General features: G+C 36.2%; 4 protein-coding genes, 1 long non-coding RNA gene and 1 pseudogene across 11 annotated transcripts; 3 read left to right on the top strand and 3 right to left on the bottom strand.

Annotated features, from left to right (window-relative positions):
* Positions 1–2,254: 2,254 nt before the first annotated feature.
* Positions 2,255–3,815, bottom strand: LOC125208870 (E3 ubiquitin-protein ligase RNF170-like). 5 transcript variants are annotated; one of them, XR_007174252.1, is made up of 5 exons: positions 3,437–3,815; positions 3,000–3,196; positions 2,723–2,873; positions 2,606–2,657; positions 2,255–2,536 (listed from the first exon to the last, which is right to left on the bottom strand). XR_007174252.1 is itself a non-coding variant. In XM_048108366.1 (5 exons), the coding sequence occupies exons 1-5, from the start codon at positions 3,594–3,596 to the stop codon at positions 2,424–2,426; spliced, it is 621 nt and encodes a 206-aa protein (XP_047964323.1). In that variant the 5' UTR covers positions 3,597–3,815; the 3' UTR covers positions 2,255–2,423. The 5 variants fall into 5 exon arrangements, 4 of the variants coding, with proteins under 4 accessions (XP_047964323.1, XP_047964325.1, XP_047964324.1 ...); XM_048108366.1 differs by having other exon boundaries at positions 2,723–2,821; XM_048108368.1 differs by having other exon boundaries at positions 2,606–2,821; positions 3,000–3,101.
* A 566-nt stretch (positions 3,816–4,381) lies between these two features.
* LOC125215022 lies at positions 4,382–6,630 on the bottom strand. Its single transcript, XM_048116303.1, has 3 exons — positions 6,231–6,630; positions 5,796–6,020; positions 4,382–4,607 (listed from the first exon to the last, which is right to left on the bottom strand). Exons 1-3 carry the CDS (start codon positions 6,501–6,503, stop codon positions 4,563–4,565), a joined length of 543 nt encoding a protein of 180 aa, XP_047972260.1. The 5' UTR covers positions 6,504–6,630; the 3' UTR covers positions 4,382–4,562.
* A 432-nt stretch (positions 6,631–7,062) lies between these two features.
* LOC125209655 lies at positions 7,063–8,227 on the top strand (annotated as a pseudogene).
* A 1,760-nt stretch (positions 8,228–9,987) lies between these two features.
* Positions 9,988–11,894, top strand: LOC125215021 (metacaspase-1-like). Its single transcript, XM_048116302.1, has 5 exons — positions 9,988–10,373; positions 10,679–11,009; positions 11,099–11,219; positions 11,310–11,447; positions 11,518–11,894. Exons 1-5 carry the CDS (start codon positions 10,067–10,069, stop codon positions 11,575–11,577), a joined length of 957 nt encoding a protein of 318 aa, XP_047972259.1. The 5' UTR covers positions 9,988–10,066; the 3' UTR covers positions 11,578–11,894.
* Positions 11,895–16,101: 4,207 nt separating this feature from the next.
* On the top strand, positions 16,102–18,076 carry LOC125215723 (metacaspase-1-like). 3 transcript variants are annotated; one of them, XM_048117246.1, is made up of 5 exons: positions 16,102–16,492; positions 16,895–17,225; positions 17,329–17,452; positions 17,543–17,698; positions 17,788–18,076. In XM_048117246.1, the coding sequence occupies exons 1-5, from the start codon at positions 16,180–16,182 to the stop codon at positions 17,845–17,847; spliced, it is 984 nt and encodes a 327-aa protein (XP_047973203.1). In that variant the 5' UTR covers positions 16,102–16,179; the 3' UTR covers positions 17,848–18,076. The 3 variants fall into 3 exon arrangements, with proteins under 3 accessions (XP_047973203.1, XP_047973205.1, XP_047973206.1); XM_048117248.1 differs by having other exon boundaries at positions 17,543–17,649; XM_048117249.1 differs by having other exon boundaries at positions 16,946–17,225.
* Positions 18,077–19,044: 968 nt separating this feature from the next.
* Positions 19,045–20,810, bottom strand: LOC125209032. The gene is made up of 3 exons (XR_007174284.1): positions 20,511–20,810; positions 20,240–20,417; positions 19,045–19,333 (listed from the first exon to the last, which is right to left on the bottom strand). It is a non-coding gene; the product is annotated as an uncharacterized LOC125209032 (long non-coding RNA).

Here is a 20,810-nt window from a genome sequence, read left to right on the forward strand (position 1 = left end):
CCGACAAACAAGTGATGAAAAGAAGGCCTACTTTGCGCAACGACGGGAGTCGGCGCGCAAAGACGTGGAGCGCGCATTTGGTGTGCTCCGGTCTCGATGGGCGGCAATTAAGGGTCCAACGCGTTTGTGGGATGTCGGATGCGTTTCCGAGATAATGTACGCCTGCATTATCCTGCACAACATGATCGTCGAAGACGAAGGCGTACAACCGACTAGTTGGGTCGGTGACGATGAAGCCGGTCCAAGCCACGGAACGGCCACCCCTAGTGTACGACGGGGGTACCTCTCGATGAAGCCGGCCGCCTCAAGGAATTTGCCAACATGCGCCAAGTGGATGCTCATATTCAACTCCAAAAGGATATAATTGAAGAGTTGTGGGCACGGAGGATTGCACGGCGATAGTTTTTTTTTCTTTATTATGCATGTAATTTTTTTTTATCTATGTAACTTTTTGAAATGCAATTAATAAATTTTCCCGTATATGTGTCGTAAATTTAATTCCGTATTTTAATCGTAATTTTAATTCCGTAAATGTAGTATATTTTGAATTGTTTTTATTGCGGCTGGCCTATGGCTGACCTAAATCTGATGTGGCAGGTGGTTTTTTTAGTGTTGCTGACATGGCAGGGGAGAGAATGACTGGCCTATGGCTGGCCTAAGCACCATTGCGGATGCTCTAAAAATCACACACATGCCAATTTTACCATTTTGGGAAATATTTATCTATCTATTCTTGATAAAGAAAAGTTCTTAGTTAGTGGAGAAGGTTTTGTTTTTGCAACTTACATTATTCAATCATCTTTCCAGCATCATGCTAAAATGTGGAGTATCCCATATTTCCATTCAACTTTTGCGTGCTAGTGAAAAACACTTATTTTCAATCAAAAACATTTTACTCAAAGTAGAATTTATTTACCATCTTCGATAATATTTCACGCAATGGCAATGAGTGTAAAAAATTTATGGATAACTACTCCTGGAGATTACTCTTTTCTACCATACCTCCAAATATTATTTGTCACTTAATTCAATAGTACATCGTAACAATAGTTACTTGATTGAGAGCCTAGGTCGCATATTACACAAACAATAATTGTTGTTCTTCTTAGGTGGTGTTCGGTTTCCAAAATAAAATAATACTAAGATACAATTTAGGATTGAGTTGTGCGATTATTTTAGTTACAAGGGGTTAGTTATGACTAATTATCTCATGATTATCCATCTAGGATTGAGTTGTGGGGTTGAATCTAATGTACCAAACAAACTACAAATTTAATCCCAGATACAATTTTGCAAACCGAACACCCGTAGTCAAATTGTTTACGCCAGTCCTTCATAAAAAAAAAAGTGTCCAATTCTTTGGTGTAACTATAGATTTTTGTTGGCAAATGAAATAAAAGTAGAGTGAATTTAAACCGCTAAAAGTCTTATGGGCTTATAATGGCCAACCATCCTATTACCAGTTGTTTTTAAGATTGTGGATCAAAATAAGATTAATTAGTTTTTAATCCTTGATGATTTAAAAAATCATTAATATTGAGGATCATATACATGCAAGGAATATATAAACGCGCGCGGAAAGAGCTACCTTTATGTCTGCAATATGAATTTCATTAAAACCAATTGGGAAAGATACAGGAATTCAACAGAAAGTTTGAATTTTAACATAAAGAGCCAATAGTAATCAAGAAATTAAAGATGGATAAGGTTGGAATCCAAGGGAACAGAATCATCCTTGCCATGCAATTGTCTTTTCTTTTGCTCTCTTTTCTATATATAGGAAGTCCAACCATTTACACATTTTTAGAGGCAACATTCAATTTTTCATTTACCTGTAATCAGGCTCCTCTTTGATGTTTGGATTCTCACTATTTAACCATAATTAATGCCAAATGGGTTTATCTTGAGGGTGAAAATGAACAAAAAGGCTGAGGAGGATAGTTTTGTTTTTTTTGTTTAATCGAATTCTATGCCCTTTAATTTTAGGATTTCAGGTTTACTTAACTCATATAAATAGTTGATATAGGTTACTCCATCTATAGAATATCTCATCTTTGCAATTGTGATTTTGTAAAATGAAAATAAATTATTGAAAATTGGAAATATATATGTTCTAAATTGAAACTGATGTGGCAACAAAAAAACATGATGTTCGGATAAATTGGCATTGTTTTAACTAAAATTCAAAATTGAATAACAATATTTTGTCCAAATCATCATTTTATTACCACCTCATATTTGGTTTTGTCCAAAATGTCATGGTTTTTTAGATTAACCATTGTATATTCTTGAATTGGTTATCCAGTAAGCAATGCAAAGATATCAAGAAAACATAAAATACACAACATTTCCTTAAATTTTTTAAATAAAAAGAAAACAAAAATATTGCCGGATTATACCGAAAGCAATATCAACATGTGTTGTCAAAGCAATCGTCTGAAGACCACCATCCATCTCTGCCATATAAAATCCCATAGAATGAACACCACCAAGCCATAGATGCACAAATCGAACCATACCGCGATCCCAATCCCCCCTGTCGCGTTTCAAGAGTTAACAACACAAGATGATTAAGAAGCAGAGGTTTAGTTCAAGAACTAGTTACCATTTGGGAAGAATTGCAACTCAAAAACTTCATATACGACGCCCAACAGCAGCTACGAACCAACATTCGATCAAAATTCATCATATGAATGAAATCACAATAATTATATGAACTTACACCAATTTTATGCATTGAATTACATAAGTACTCCAACATGGTTATGTTCAAATTTTCCCACAGGCCTCTCCTGATTAGCAGTGGCAGCCCTGCTGCTTTCTGCAACCAACATGAATGAATGCAAGGTTGTAGTTCCCTTTTAAGTTGTCATCTGCACTTAGAGTCAATCTATTGAACACAGAAATTTCGAGACGAAGCATGAAATCTGAAGCACCTAATAATCATTGAGGAATGCTTTTGTAATAGAGTATCAATAATTTACATATATTGTGAGTACCATTAAGAGGCCAGAGAACCCCCCGAGGTTCGTATTATTGTATAGTTGGATGTCGCGGACTATTTTACCAACTTCTTCTCCTGGCTGAATCAGCATTGACGACTGCATAACCAGATTAAGTATCAAACATCCGCATATAGGGCATTTGCATTGTTTAGAATCCGGCCGGTATCTCCATAGCTCCAGAATACAGCCGGCTGTTAAACGACGTGTAAGTGAATAAGAGGGATGGAGAAGGAAGATCACAATAACATGTTCTTTCAACCAAAAGATCATTCACATACAAGCTTGTAGTATTACATAAACATGGAGAAAAATTTGCCAAAAACATGCATGCAAACATATCAATCCCCTAAATTCATTACATTCAATCAACAAAAATCATCCAGTTTGATGAATCAATGATAGAAACACAAAACAAAGATATAAGTACTTACAACAAAACCAGTGTCCACAGCTAGTCTTGGATGGAAAGTTGAAGTCATCGAAGCAAATGGCGCAGCAGTCATCTTCAGGGGGGAAATCCCTACTACAATATCCTCCCCCTACATTTTTGCCTTTTTCCACATTTTCAGGCCCACCCATCTCCATTTTCATTGTTATCCCTATTAACCAACTCCTTCATAAACATCTCCAAAATTGTTTTATATTATCTCTCAATCATCTCTTTGGCAGGATATCATAACATATCATTGCTCATGTTATTCATCATATATGCAGGGCCAAATATTGGTTGCTGCTGTTTGAGAAACGCCCAAATTTCTCTACCAGAGATATACTTCCATCATTTTACATATCCGCGACTTCATGTTTTTCAAATGTATATACCTTTTCAACAGAAGATGGTGAAGAATTTCTAGATATTGTATGGATAATAGAAAGTTACTCGTTTTGACAACAGAAGCTAGTCCAATGAAAATAATAAGAAAATTATATAAATAGCCTAACTCACCATGTGAAGTTCATATATTGAGACTAATATATTGCTTAATAAATGGAAATAAACTAATTTTATAGAAGTATCAAAATGATAAAAAAAAAGCTACTAATTTAGATTGATAAAAAAAACTAGTAGCACTACCATTTTCAAACATGTACAAGTGTTATCAATAATCACTCTTTTCAATTTTATTTGGTTTGTGTAGATCCCATATGAAATTGTTATAGTATCTGTGCCTTTTCTTGGTACATTACGCCATCACGTATTTTAGCTATATGTCTCAAATAAGATGAGTTTTTTTTCTCTTTTCTATTAATACGCTCTGTAGATTTTTGTTTTTTCTTTTCTTTTTTCCTCAATAAAACTTACTACAATTTCCCCGTTTAAGATATGTTCAACTTTTCAGATGAATTAAAGAATGAAGAGATCTTTCCTCAAATCATACAGAAACATAAAATGTAGAAATAAATGAGAAAAAGCAAAAGTAGAATGTAATCTGTATTTCCAAAACAAGGAAGTAGTATCCACACAGCACACATTCTTCCCGAAGCAAGTTACAGTCACTGATTCCATTCCTCAGTGATTTTCAAGCCTAATTTACCTGCTGCTGGTGCTGGGTTTCCCTACACTTGCTTTTCTTTATCCTTTATATTCAAATTCCGTAACCCCTGAAAGTAAATATGAAATAAAACCACATCAACAAACTTGTTTAAAACTTTAAACCAAATTCACACATTGTGAAACATATCCATCAATCATCATCAAGAAACTTGTTTGGGAAGAGTACTAAAAACATTTACAACTCTTATCCACATTCCACATACATACTCTTGATTACAAAACTGTGCTGCTAATGGAAATAACAAGCGGTAGCAATCCAGAAACAGGGTAGAGTATTGAACCACAGGTCAGTAATTACTGTGGAAAAGGCTTTTAGATTATCTCTTTCTATCTTCTGCCGTTCTTTTGTTTTCATCACATAGTGGACTAATGGAGTCAAAGTAGGGGAGATTTTTGGGTTGGGATCAGAAAAGTTCAAAAGTAGTGAAAATAACATAAGCATTGTGACCAAAAATCTCAATTGTTCCCCAGAGTGAAGGAAATATTGAATTTACACTCAAACACTCAATGAAAGGTAGGACAGCTGATCAACAGATCAGGTATGCCATACAGAGCATGGAAAAGTCTGTTAGTTTCTTTCCTAGTAAGTGAATGAAGCATTCATTTCTTCATAACCCAGAACTGCTTTTTAGAAAGTTAGCTTCAGAACTCTAGTGAAGCTTAAGCTAAGTAGCCAAGACTGTGAGCTATTCCAGTACATAGGAATCTGAAGTCATGTATTACTAATTGCCACCTTAGGACAGTAAACATGCCCCCTCTATATAAGGGTATCCCTAAGCATTCTGGTAAAGTTCATTGATTCATTATCATTGTGGAGTACAATGAGGCACAACCCAACTAAACTAAACCAAACCAAACCAAACCAAGGGTATCTCTGACTATGTAACAATTGTAACATGTAGGTAAGTGTAGATAAATATAGCTAAAAACATTCACCCATTCAAGATACCAACAATATAAAATGCTACTACTAGTAGTTATAAAGAAAAGGCCAAAACAATAATAGCAAATAAGTACATTCTAACTAATCAACAATTTACTGCTCAAAAAAAGCCTGGAGTTTAGATGACTATCACATGCAATTTCCTTTAGTAAGTCAAGTCAATAATAAGCCAAGGTGGTCCATGGTATCCCAGTATAACTAAAGTTGAAAAACACCAAAAATCATATCCAACAAAAGCAAATAACCAATGTTTGATGATAAAATACTTTAGAGTTTACAGCAATGGGCTTACCAATGATAACGAAGAATATCGTGGAGGCGGGGTGAGATCCAAGTAATGAGCTGACATCCTAGCGATCTCCGAAATAGCATCCTCCCTAACTTCAGGTACCTCGCTAGTCAAATCCTCGTAGGCAGCCACAAAGGCTTCCTGCCAAAAACCTGCCAATTTCATCCTCTGGCTGTTGGTGTACACATCCCACATGTGCCTCACCATCTTCTCCCTCTCCTCCATATCCTAATCAAAACATTTCACAACGCGTTCAATTCGATACAAAGCAACTAATTCTGCACAATCCTACTCTCCAACGAACATGATAAATCATCACAATGTACTAATTCCCCACAACCCTAATTTCAAACTAAGTGGACAGATTGCTACTCACTTGATTCAATTTAACAAATAGATTTGATTAATGTTTGATTGCACAAGGGAAAGAGAAGTTACGAGAACGTCAAGATCATCGGCGGAGGGGGAGTGGTAGTCTTGTGCGAAGCTGTCATCGAGATCTCCGGCGGAAAAGCGGAGGGAGACGGTGCCGGTGAGCATAGACCAGAATGCGAGCATCAGAATCACGGCGAAGGCCCAAAACTTGTAGCGGCCGCGGCCGAAGATGGAGGAGGAATCCGAGGAAGATTCCTTCCGAGACGAAGACGACGATACATAAGATACTGATGAAGAAGTGGGGGTGGATACGGGGAGGACGTCATCGTCTCTCATAATTATTCAAATTGAATGCACAAAAATATTGGAAGATTTCAGATCAAACATCGATCTCAATCATGTAGAGATAGGGTGAGGGTCTGTTTTTTTCAAAGGGGAAAACGGCTCAGCCGGCGGGGTCTGCCTCTGCAACTAATTTTTTTTTTCATGTTTTTTTAGATCGATGGGCCGTTTTGTGGGCTTCTGAAGGCTAAGCTTGCGGCCCAGTACCCTAATCAAGATTAGGTTCTAAACCCGCCCAAACCGTAGCTAGTAAACAGTAATATTGGATTCAAAACCAAATCAACCTTCTCTCTGGGATTTCTTCTGATCTTTTGCAGCTGAGAAGGTGCGATGGTGTTTCTCTGTTTCCGATTTGATTTTTGGCTGAATCTATAACTTTCATTGTGTTTCTTTTTTATGTCTCCCCGTCGTCACTTTCCTTCTAATGTGATTCCCCAATTCGACAAGGTTTTTGAGAAATGAAGAACTGAACATATTTTTACAAGTGTTTTGATTCAGTTGACTGAATTGCAAGCTCATAAATCCTAAAGTAGCTATTGGAAGTATGGTATCGATGGTGATTTTGGTAATCAGGTGCTCCTTGCAACAAACATTTGTTACTTGACACTTGCAACGAACAACACCGCTCCAGTTTAGGTCAAAACATTTAAAGGTAATGTTATAAGAGAGAATGAAATGGAAAGGGAGAATGAGCTCAGGGAGGGGAGAATAGATTGTTTAAGTAATTAGTAGGGTCGGAAATATGGCATGTCATTTAGGAGTTATTGTGAGTTTTTAGTAATTGAAATTACAAACAGCATTGAGCAAAGCAGCTAACTAGTCGGCTCTGATCTAGAATGGCGGATACAGAGCCGCTTCTCTAAATGATCTATTTACCAATGTCAACGGCGTGATTAAAGGCGAGCTCCAGGTAAATGTAGACTTTACTCTGACTAAATTTGAATGAACAGATACAGATACTGGTGAGGCGATGTTGGTAACTGAATGTAGACTAGACAATCTTACTTTAGTGATGTCCTACCCTTTGTTACATACATGGCTGTTGTTGGTTTCCAACTTTTTCTCAATGCTGCTGGTAAGAAATTAAGAATAATGTTGAACTGAATACACCATCTGACTACCATGCCATAGTTTCCTCTGTTCTATCATCTCTGACATTGGTTGATGTGAAAATTGTTTGCATTCTGAGATTTGTTATCTTCCATCTTGTGATATATTTGGTTGAAAAGAACTGGTTTGTATAATCCACTGTCTTGTGATAGGTTTGGTTGACGAGTTTGCCTAACTGTATGATCTTTTTTTTATGATACCCAACACTCAATTATCTAATGTGATAGGGAACAAATAATGTGCTAGAGCTTTTGGAGAAAATGAATGTAAGAGTGGGGAAGAATACAAAGGCTTTGGTGATGTGGCCTCAGGATTAAGAGCAATTGAAGTCGAAAAGCAGCACATTCAACAACTGCATTCAGCAGCTTGATGCGATAGAGCAACATGTGATGGAGTTCGAAGCTGTAATGGCTATGCTTGACAGATATGTTTCCTTATTGGACTCAAAGATGCAACATGTTTACCAAATTCCTCCTGCAAGCTAGGCTGGTTTCACTGAGCTGATCAACTCTTTACATAAATGCATAATGTATCTATACAATGGAAAATAAATTTAAAAAGATCGATATGATGTTATATATATTACAGGTTGGAGATATATTTGATAAGGCTGATAAGTATGTTTTGATTCAGCTGCATTAACATACTGCTTCAAAATTAATTAATTTCAGAATTAATGGCTGCACTCAACTTCAAAATCTTATACAACGTGAAAAATCAGTAAAATGATATGGCAATGAACTCGAGATGGATCGATGACATTAAAAATGGCTAAATATTCATTTCAATCCTAAATTATATTCTTAAATAACAATTTTTTTTTATTGATATTATGCTATAATACTCTCTCCAATCCAATAAATATGAAACATTTGAATTTCGTCATGAGATTTTATGTAGTGTTGTTTTGTGAGTTAATGAAGAGAGAGTGAAGTACTAAAAAAGATGAAAAAATAGAGATTATGTTATTTCTATTTTAGGACACGTTTCATTTTAATGGATCAACTCAAAAAGAAACACGTTTCATATTTAATAGGACTTGAGAGTACTTGACTATTATGTGTACTTTTGGATTCTAGAAAAAATAACGATGTGACAAACATATACTCCCTTCGTCCCACAAAGTTTGTCTCATTTTATCATTTTCGCCCTTTCCACAAAGTTTGTCCCACCTGAAATCTTACTAAAAATAGACATTAAATACACCCTCAATCTCCTCAATGTAGGCCTCTTATTCCACTACACATCTTCATTTAATACAAAGTCAAATAATTTCTTAAATTCCGTGTTTGGTTAAATTGGAATAAACTTTGGAGGATGGAGGGAGTATCCGTATCTGATAAGCACCCTGGAATAGTAAATGCGATGAATTGGCCACTATATATGGAAATATCACGACTCCTTATCTAGTGACATGCACGATGAAGCGTTTCCAATTGTAGCAACAAACAAATAAATGATGGAAATACAATTTAATCAAATAAGTTTTTTCAATAGATTATTTGAAGACTAATTATATTACCTTGGAATTGTGTGAAACTGCTGCCTCATAAAAGCCTTCCTATCCTACGAGTGAATATCGGATTTAGTATAAAGGATGCGGAAGTTTTTGTTTAAAAAAACGTAATACACATTATATTTTTGCGTCTTTTAAGTTTTTTTTTTTCTCACATCTGTAATTTTTCAATTGACGAATTAGTAATGTTTAATCCGGATGCTTGCTCGTCATGATCACATGGAGCCGTTCTAGAAGTTGTTCTATGAGATTTGTTGGTGAAATTATGTTCGGTTTGCAAGATTGTATCCCGGGATTAAATATATAGTGTGTTTGGTTCATAAGATTCAATACAACAACTCAATCCTTGGATAATCATGAGATAATTAGTCATAACTTAACCCTCTATGCTCTATTACTAAAATAATCTCACAACTATATCCTAGATTATATCTTGGTACTACTTTATCTAGAAAACCGAAGATTACTTTAGTAAATTTGAGTAATCATTTAGTTATGGTGAATATTTGGTTCTACGACTACGAATCTACGATGGTGTTTCTTGCTGAGAGGGGGAGAAGAAAAGGACAAAAACAAGTGACATTGTTTGGCTCTACTACTATCAAATTTGGTCTCTATTTTTTGAATCTTTGGAATGTAAAGTATTAAAAAAAACCATCCACCATATTTGATTATTGAGCATACAAAAAAACTATTCCATCAAACAGAAGGACCACAATACATGAAATTTGACTAGTACACAAAAGGTTAAAGAGTTAAGCAGTAGGAAATGGGAATTCAAGTTCCTACTTGGTTCCTAAATGGAGTATCTTTATACTAATAAATTCCCTCCAATCCGCATCCTCCCCATCTCAACAACCCTCAACTTGCAGTTGACCTCATCTTTGCTTATTTAAATCCCCAGACAACATTTGATCAAGCAAGCATAGAAATGTCGATGCTAGTCTATTGCTCCGTCTGCCGTACTCCCCTCCAGCTGCCCCCGGGCGCCACGACCATTTGCTGCGCTGACTGTCATGCCACCACCCGCATACCTGAAACTCGCACTGCCCCTCCTCCGTACCTTCCCTCGGCTTACAACAACTACTACCACGGCCAGAAGAAGGCAATCATAATAGGGATCTTATATAAGAACCAAGAAAGAGAGCTTAGAGGATGCATCAATGATGCTAACCATATGAAAGATATGCTCATCCACAGCTTCAACTTCACCGAATCCTCAATCTTCATGCTCACTGGTAATCTTCTTCATGTCCACTTGCAATCTTATTTAAGATTTGTACACACATTTTAGAGTTGAAAAAATATTTGTTTTTGTTAACATATGAAACTTAATTTGGCTTTCATGTTGGAAAATTCTCTTTTATTCAGGAATTTCACTATAATGAAATGATGTATAGGCATCTTTAATACTAGTGAATCGATTTAGCTTTTGACAATGATATTTGAAATGGGATCTCACAGCAGTTTCCCTTTTCTAGAGTTTTGTATTAATAAATTTATAAACAATAACTGGAGTATATATATATGAATATATTTTCAGAGGAGGAAACTGATCCCTGCAAAATACCAACAAAACACAATATTATGAAAGCCATGTCTTGGCTCGTCGACGGTTGTAAATTAGGGGACTCACTGGTATTCTATTTTTCGGGCCACGGGGATCAGCAGTGGAACGACACTGGAGACGAGATAGACAATTACGACGAAACACTACTCCCTCTGGACCACAAAACACAGGGGCTAATCGTCGACAATGACATCAATGACATAATTGTGAAGCCTCTACCAGCCGGTGTGAAGCTGCACGCAATAATAGATGCATGTTGCAGCGGTACAATGCTTGATTTGCCGTATCTTTGCAAAATGGAAAGGTTAGTTCAAGTAGATACTCCACAGATATATAGCAATTAGATGAAAGTTACTAGTCTTATAGTACAACATGCTTGCTACATCTCTATAGAAGTGGAAGGCACTCATGGGAAGATCATAGTCCTCCATCAGGCGCGTGGAAAGGCACAAGCGGAGGAGAAGTCATATCTATCAGCGGTTGTGCGGATCACCAATATTCTGATGATAACATTGTAACCAACTCTACTTGTTTTCTTTCAGAATGGACTAACTTTTTCTCTAGTCCAGTTAACACAAGTAATAAACACTTCAAAACTAAACAGGATACATCTGAGGCGATGAAGCATGCGGGAGAAATGACATGTGCATTCATACAAGCAATAGAGAAGGGCCAAGGAGCTACCTATGGGAGTCTCTTGAACGCGATGAGGTCTACCATCGCCACCCGTGAAAAGAAACAGGTACAGACGCACATTTACTAGAAACCGTCTAATTCACAAATTACTGACCCTACATAATGTCTGATTGCAGGAACCACAGCTTACTTGTAATCACAAATTTGATGTCGACATGAAACCATTTTCACTCTGAGGACTCATGCAAAATTTCCTTTATTTATCGAATCCTTCTCTAAATTATCTTTTTACCAATGTCTCCGACATAATTAAAGGCGAGTTCCAGCTAATTGGAGACTTTACTCTGGCTAAATTTGAGGCGATGTTGGTAACTGAGTGCAGACTAGACAATAGATATTTGGATGTATAACCCTTTGTTACACGGATGTTGTTGGTTTCCAACCTTTTCAATAGATTATTTGAAAACTAGTTATATTACCTTGTAATTGTGTGAAACTACTGCCTAAAGGATGCGCAAGTTTTTCTTTTAAAAAATGTAAACCACATTATATATTTTCCTCTTTAAGTTTTTTCTCTTGAATTTAAATCTTTAATTTTTCAACGGACGAGTTAGTATTGTCTAATCCAGATGCTAGCTCGTCAATGATCACATAGAATGGCTCCAGAAGTTGTTCTATGAGATTTGATGATGAAACTAATACTAGTACTATTGTTTTTGTATTTAGTTCTTCAGTTTGCAAGATTATATATCGAGATTAAACATGTATTGTGTTTATTCATGAGATTGAATCTCACAATTCGATTATAGATAAATAATTATGTGATAATTTTACGCTTTGTACCAAACAATTACTTTGTGATATCAACATTTATGCCTTGGTTACCAAACACATAAATATAATACTAATCTTAACCTATGTAATCAAATAATTTATGATATCAACATTTATGCCTCGTTACTAGGTGTGTGATCAAATACTAACTAAGTTACAGTAATAACTAATAATTAATTTTAATTTTGTATGTTAAAAGTATCAACACAAAGACACAAATTTATCAATCTTCTTGTGTTGATAAACTTATATCTTTGTGTTGATATTTAAATTTATATGTTGTATTGATATAATTATGTCTTTGTGTTGATAATTTTAATACACAAAATTGAAAGTTACTCCCTCCGCCCCAAGATATTAGACTCATATACCACTTTGGGGTGTCCTAACATATTTGACCCATTTTTATTTATGGTAAAAATTTACTTTACTACCAACTCCACTTACACCACTAAACAACACTTCCTAAATTCATGTGCCCAAAAGAAATGGGTCTAATATCTTGGGACGGAGGGAGTATTAGTTATTATTGTAAATTAGTTAGCACACTAACGCAACCCCGTTACCAAATACATAAATACAATAATAATCTTAACCTAGGTAGGTTGCATATTTTTTTATTTATCTAGACATATCCTATTCCTAGCATGATTATTAAGCAAGCCCTAATGGGGAGATCCATTCTATAGCCTTCCCAAAAATACCTTACGGTGAATAAGGATCACCTATAACACCTCATATTACATCTCCTACTACATGTTTGTGTGTGTAGTAGGAGATGTAGTAGGGGATGTAATAGATGATCTCTTGAAGGTCCCCCAATAGCTCTCAGTCCTCCTAACAGACTTCTCATTTAATTCATATTAATTGCTGGTGTTTTATAAAATATTACTGGAAAACAAAAAACGAAATCAATTGGAGAAAAAAAACATAGAAAATCTTCGTTGTATTAGAATTTTAGAAAACAATACAACGATAAACAAAAAAAGGAAAATACGGGAAGGCGCCCGCTCGTAGAGGTGTCAAGTGGGCCGGTCCGGGCCTGGTGAGGCCCGACGAGATTTAGACCCGGCCCAACCTTGGCCCACGTCTGTGCCGGGCTGGGCCAAGTTCAAAATTTTTATATCCAAAGGAGATGGCTCTGTATGTACAAATAAAACAAATGACATTTATATAATTTCATATCCAAAGATTTACAAATTTGTGTATCATATAATTACACACACATAGTATAATATGTACTCCCTCCGTCAATCTGTAGTAGAGACATTTCTTTTCGCCACGGGATTTAACAAAAATTGTTTTAAATGAGTTAAGTAAAAAGAGAATAAAGTAGAAAGGAAAAATGTAAAGAGATGAAGAGAGAGTAAAGTACTTTTTGCCAAAGAAGGAAATAACTCAAATACAATGGGACAATTCAAAAAGAAATACGACTCAACTACATAGGGACAGAGGGAGTACATGCATAATTCCACAAAGTTAGGAATTATGATATCCTATAATTATGGAACATTTTTTGATAGAAATAAATCAATTAACAAAATGATTGATATCTATAATTATGCACAAATGAAATTATGAAAATCAAAGAGAAGATTAAATAAAGAAGAAATGAATTAGGGAATAAGAAAAGAAGAAAAAGAGAAGAATTTTATAATATCATTTTAGGTCCTTTTATCATGTATATCCAAAAATGTCCACCATGGCAAAAATGTGAAAATGTGTTTTTTTGGAGGATCTTTTGGGGCAAAAAATCATCACCCGGAACTAAAAATGTGATTTTTAGGTAAAAAAAGTTATATTCCATCCGTCCCATAAAAATATGTGCACTTTCCTTATGTTCCACTATCTACCTATACTATTTTAACTACTCTCTCCTCATCTCTCTTATTTTACCATATCATTCACCTCCTCTTTCTTACTCTACCAATTTGTCTTAATTCTCATGCCATATCCATTGTCTATATTTTTATGAGACGGAGGGAGTATAAAACAAATATCAGGTATATCATTTTTGTGCAAAAGTGAAAGATCAGGTACTATTTATGTACTTCACTCTTAAAAATATCATGGGTAGTCACTCGACTATGGTGTAATTAGGGATGTCAATTGGGCTAACCCGCTCGGGTTCGGGCCAATCCACTCGGGTTGTCGGGCTATTTGAGTGCGGATTATTCGGGCTGTGAATTTTTCGGGTTATAAATTTTGGGCCCTGTCCCTAAATCTCTGGGTTTCGAGGCAATCCACGGGCTATTCGGGTCAATAGTAGTACTTTCTATCCATCTAATTTTCTAAATTATCAAAAAGCATATTGTGGCAAATAGTAAAGGATTATAAAAGTGATCAAGAGAAAAAAAATAATAGCAATTGAAAATTGAAACAAAATAGATAAACATATCGTTTAATTAATAGCATAATTACAATTAAATGGAAATCATACATTTCATATAACCCTAACTTTCAATTTGAGAGAGAAGACTTAATTATCATATATTCTTCATATCAATGTTGTATTTAATATTGATATCACCAAATATACTTTGTATAAGTATATAATCCAAAATTTTAATTATATTTTTATATTAAATGCTCAACCCGTGGGCTAACCCGCAACCCACTCGGGCCTGCATAACCCGCCGACCCGAACGAGTTAGCCCGTGTAGCCCGCTTCTAAATATGGGTTGCGATTTTTCGGCCCTAACCCTATGATGTTACCGGGTAATTCGGGTCTACATGTGGGTTTCGGGCTAGATTGACATCCCTAGGTGTAATCACATTCATGATACTTTTTCACTATTCATTACAATTTTACATCATAAATGCCCCAAGGCATGGAGGGTATTTTTGGACTTTCATATCTAGATAGTGAATATGATATTTACTTTATCTCTCTAATATTGAATATAGTATTTTTCTATAGTTTGAATGTCTAAAATAATATTTTTTCATTTTAATTTTTCAATAACTTTATAAATTAGTTATTTTTTCCTTTTTTTTACTACTCATAGCAATTGGTTATTTTTTCCTTTTTTTTTACTATTCATAGTAGCACTTCAGCAAATTTAATGGTAGTACTACGTTCGTCCCTGAAAGTTTGACACAATTTATCATTTCGGTCCGTCTTTAAAAGTTTGATACACTTCACTTTTTACCATTTTGATAGTTGACTCCATGTTCCACTTACTCATTCATACTCACATTTTATTATAAAACTAATACTCTAAAAGTAGGATCCACATCCCACCAATCTTTTCAACTCACTTTCTATTACATTTCTTAAAATCCATGTTGGGTCAAAGTGTGTCAATATTTGGGGGACGGATGTAGTATTAATTAACACCTGAGTATTGGGATTTTAGGTGCGAACCCTTTTACATGAAAATTATTTTAATAATATTTCTGACCTAGTTTTTTCTACTGACTTTATTTTTAGTGACAATGAGTACTAGGTTAATTTATTCCTCCAAACAATGAAGTAGTAGTACTAGGTAAATTTCAACTAATACCAAAATACACGATGAAAATATGTGAATTAAGAATTCACAAAATATAATTTCCAAAATAAATACAAATAAATGATACATATTAAATTTATCAGATTTTAATAGTCTCTATATTTTGGATCTTCTGTTCAGATGAAGATGTGGAGTACTAAAAATTGGAGTGAATAAAAGGTGAAATTAAAATAAAAAACCATCCACCATATATTGAGCTTTCAAAAATAGTATGAGAAGAGAGCAAAAAAATATTCTAGCTATTCCATCAAACAGAAGGACCACATGCAATACATCAAATTTGACTGGCACACATGAGGTTAAATTAGAGTTAAGCAGTAGGAAATGGGAATCAAAGTTCCTACTTGTTTCCTAAATGGAGTATTTATAGTAGTAATATGTTCCCTCCAATCCTCATTCTTCCCATCCCAACAACCCTCAACTTGCTGTTCACCTCACTCCATTTGATCAATCAGTTGTGAATTGCTGCAAAGTTGAGCAAGCATAGAAATGTCGATGCTAATCTGTTGCAACGGCTGTCATACTCCCATCCAGCTGCCCCCGGGCACCACAGCCTTTCGTTGCATTGTCTGTCGTAGCATCGGAAATACAGCTTCACCTAGCAGCGCCCCTATTCTATACCCTCCGGTCCCTCCCACCACATCCTCCAACTACCACGGCCAGAAGAAGGCAGTCATAATAGGGATCTTATATAAGAACCAAAAAGGAGAGCTTAGAGGATGCATCAATGATGCCAAAACTATGAAAGATATGCTCATCCACAGGTTCAACTTCAACGAATCCTCAATCTTCATGCTTACTGGTAATCTTCTTCATGTCAACTTGCAATCTAATTTAAGATTTGTACACATTTAATATAGTGTTTTTTTTTGTGAATATATGAAACTTAATTGACTTGCAAGACATGAGATCTAAGAAAGCATGTTTGCCTTTCATGTTGGAAAAATCTGTCTTCTGTTCAGGAATTTCATTATAATGAAATGATGTAATTAGTTGTAATATAGTGATAAAGACCAAACAAGAGAACTCAACCCAAAAGACTAGCTTGTTAGGAGAAAGAGTCCATTTAGTCTATATACCTCACATTAGTTGTGGGAATTGAGTCCGTAACATATAGTATCCACTATATTGAAAATGCGATCTCAACGGAAGTTTTCTTTTTCTAGTTATTTAATTAATAATTTATAAACGAATTTATTTTTAGACGAGGAAACGGATCCCCGCAAAATACCAACAAAACACAATATTTTGATAGCGATGTCTTGGCTCGTCAACGGTTGTAAGTCAAGGGACTCACTGGTATTCTACTTTTCGGGCCACGGGGGGCGGCAGCCGAACAACACTGGAGACGAGAAAGACAATTACGACGAAACACTACTCCCTCTGGACCATGGAACACAGGGGCCAATCGTCGACAATGACATCAATGACATAGTTGTGAAGCCTCTACCAACCGGTGTGAAGCTGCACGCAATAATAGATGCATGTCACAGCGGCACAGTGCTTGATTTGCCCTATCTTTGCAAAATGGACAGGTTAGTTCAAGTAGATAATAGTACTACTATACATTACATAATACATATAACAATTAGATGAAAGTTACTAGTCTTATACAACATGCTTCCTACATCTGTATAGAAGTGGAAGGTACTCATCATGGGAAGATCATAGTCCTAAATCAGGCACGGGGAAAGGCACAAGTGGAGGAGAAGTCATATCTATCAGCGGTTGTGCGGATCACCAATATTCTGATGATACCAATGTAACCAACTCTACTTGCTTTCTTTCAGAATGGACTAACTTTTTCTCTAGCCCAGTTAACACAAGTAATAAACAATTGAAAACTAAACAGGCTCTATCTAAGGAGAAGATGCCTGCGGGAGCAATGACATATGCATTCATACAAGCAATACAGAATGGACAAGGAGCTACCTACGGGAGTATCTTGCACGCGATGAGGTATACCATCTCCACCCGTTACAAACCAGGTGCTGTTGGCCGGAAACAGGTTCGAACGCACATTTACTAGAAACCGTCTAATTCACATATTACTGCCAAAGCCTATATCACCCTAACATACATAATGTTTGATTGCAGGACCCACAACTTACTTCTGGTCACCATTTTAATGTCTACACGGAACCATTTTCACTCTGAGTAGTCATGCAAAATTCCTTTATTTATCGAACACACACTTTAATTCATTCCGTTGTCTCTTTTCTTTCTTGTAATATTTCCACATTGAGCTGATCAACTCTTCACATTAATGCAAAATGTATCTACACAATGAAATAAATTTTAAAAGATCGATATGATGTTATATATATTACAGGTTGGAGATATATTTGAGAAGGCATCAAAGTATGTTTTGATTCAGCTGCATTAACATACTGCTTCAAAATTAATTAATTTCAGAATTAATGGCTACAGTCAACTTCAAAATCTTATACAAGGTGAAAAATCAGTAAAATGATATGGCAATGAACCTACATTGAATATGAAAGAACTCCAGATGCATGGATAGATGACATTAAAAATGGCTAAATATTCATTTCAATCCTAAATTATATTCTTATATATCACAATTTTTTTATTTAGTTGCAAGAAACTATAAGTGCGTTATATACAGGTGAGAGCTCAATAAAGACAAGCTCCAATTAATGCATTAACTTGGAGGAATAGTAGTAGTACTTCTTCTCTGGAGGTATGTCAACTTATGTTACTTTTATGAGTGAACTAAAATGGTCTTTGAACTATGCGTTCTAAACTTTAGAGCATCCTTAATAGGAAGGATTTCCCCATGGACTAGCACTAGGATTTCCCAAAAACACCTTCTGCCATGTCACTAGGACTTCCCACCCCACTGCCATATCACTAGGACTTCCCACTGCACAATAGTGGACTACCACTAGGACATGCACTAGGACATCCCGACAACACATATTCACATTTTATATGCATAACTAAATACAGAATTAAAATTTCGACACGAATACGGAGAAAATGCAATCATAATTTCATTAAATTAAAAACATTAAAAAGTACAATTAAAAAAATATACAATTTCAAGAAATTACATTTAAATCAACTGCACCCCTCCGCGTCCACAACTCTTCAATTAGATCATGTTGGAGTTGAATATGGGCTTCTTGTTGGTGCATGTCGGCATGAGATTGGAGCCGTCCGACGTCATCATGAGGTATCTCCATTCGTACATTGGCGGTGGCCACGCCGTGGCTTGGCCCGACGGCATCTTCCTTGGTCCAATCAGTCAGTTCTGGACCTTCTTGTTCAACAATCATGTTGTGTAACATCCCGACTTTTTACCCTAAGGCTTAGAACATCGATCTATATATATATATAAGTTTCGCGTCGAAATTTTCTTATTATTACTTCTTGTTATGATTAATCGTTGTGAAGTATATTTTGAGTAGTGAACAAAAATAGTAATAGTCATTATAGATGTTTGCTCTAATAAAAGTCCGTTTGTGAAGACCGAGTTTCAAATAAAAGTCCGTACATGAGTTCAACGTTTAAGTAAATATTAAAAAAAATAATAATAATAAATAAAAATAAAAATAAAATAAAATACTCTCCATGCCCTCCGGATCTTGCGCAATAGCCACGTCTTGAACCCCGATACCTACACGAACGGATAAGAAGCACGTTAAATTAAGACGAGACAATCGACGAAATCAAATCACATCAAACACGCAAACCAAACGGCGGCTCACGTTTTCCAAACGACGGCTCACGTCTTTTAAGTGACGAGACATAATATTCTTACCAATTATAGTAATTTGAAAGATTGATTAGCCACCTTGCCTCTTATGGCAAAAAGTCCATAACTCTTGGGCAATACCCCTCCACCCATGAATCAAGCTTTTAACCATGGATTATCTTGCTCCCAATTCCTCTATAAATACTATCATCACTCCATTAATAATTCCTTTGTTTTCACCACTCAAAACATTTACCATCAAAGTTCTCCTTCTAATGAGAATGTAAAATCTTTAAGGCAAGGAAGCAAAGTCTCATCACCATCCCTACCCTTAATTCTCTTGTTCATCCACAAAATCCCTAAACAAAATTATCTCATGGTGAGGATGAAGTAAGTGCTTGAAGAAGAAAGTCAAGTTTCTACACACTACCATTCTTCTTCTTCTCCTTTTTCTCAAGGTAAATTCTCCTAACAATTGTCTTCTTACTACATTGTCATTTTCATATTACAATTAGTAAAGCATGAACATTTGAAGCCTCCCATGTCAAATACCAATTCTATACCACTTCCTTCACCCTTTTTAACATCTAGAACTTTTCATCGAACTTAAAACCACAACTAGAGCTTGATCATTGAGGAATAAAGTGCTTAATACTCAAACCATATTATTATGCCTCTTCCCTAATGATTTTCATATCAAATATGCATATGACTTTCTAGAATGGAATTGCCCTAACTATAGAAAACTTAGACAAAGAAAACAATTAAGCAATGCCTAAACTATTAGAGATCTTCTTTGCACAATAATAACGATCTTGGAAAGCTTACCTCGTGAGTGAAGAAGCTGCCGGTCCTCGGAGAGACTGCCCGGCAGTGGCCCACCGGCAGCGGCGGCAGATCGGCGGCGGCGGTAGTCCGGCGGCAGTCCGGCAACATTCCGGCGGTTGTCCGACTTTTCACAACGAAATTAATCTCTTTCGACCCCATTTTCACGATCTATCCGAATCTTCACATTTCAAGACTTAATTGTTAGTCCTAAGCCTTCAATTTGAGAAAATAAAGAAGAAGAGAAAAAAAGGGAAATGGGGGAAATTCCTACCTCTCTCGGTCGACGGCGAGGAGACCGCCGTGTACCCGGCGGCGACGGCGGCAGCAGCCCACCAGTGACGGCAGCAGCGGCCCGGCGGCGACGGCGGAGGTGGCGGTTCGCGGCAGAGAGAGAGGCGGCCGAGAGAGAGAGGCCGAGAGAGAGAGAGGCGGCAGAGAGAGAGAGAGAGGCCGAGATAGAGAAAGAGGGGAGAGGGGAGACGTGACCGGCGGCCGGCGTCGCTCGCCGGCGACGCCAAAATCGCCGGCAGAGATTGGAGAGAGAGTGGGATGTTGGAGAAGGGGAGAAATA

This window comes from Salvia hispanica, chromosome 3 (assembly GCF_023119035.1).
Source record: "Salvia hispanica cultivar TCC Black 2014 chromosome 3, UniMelb_Shisp_WGS_1.0, whole genome shotgun sequence".
In the NCBI taxonomy this organism is placed as follows: Eukaryota; Viridiplantae; Streptophyta; class Magnoliopsida; order Lamiales; family Lamiaceae; genus Salvia; species Salvia hispanica.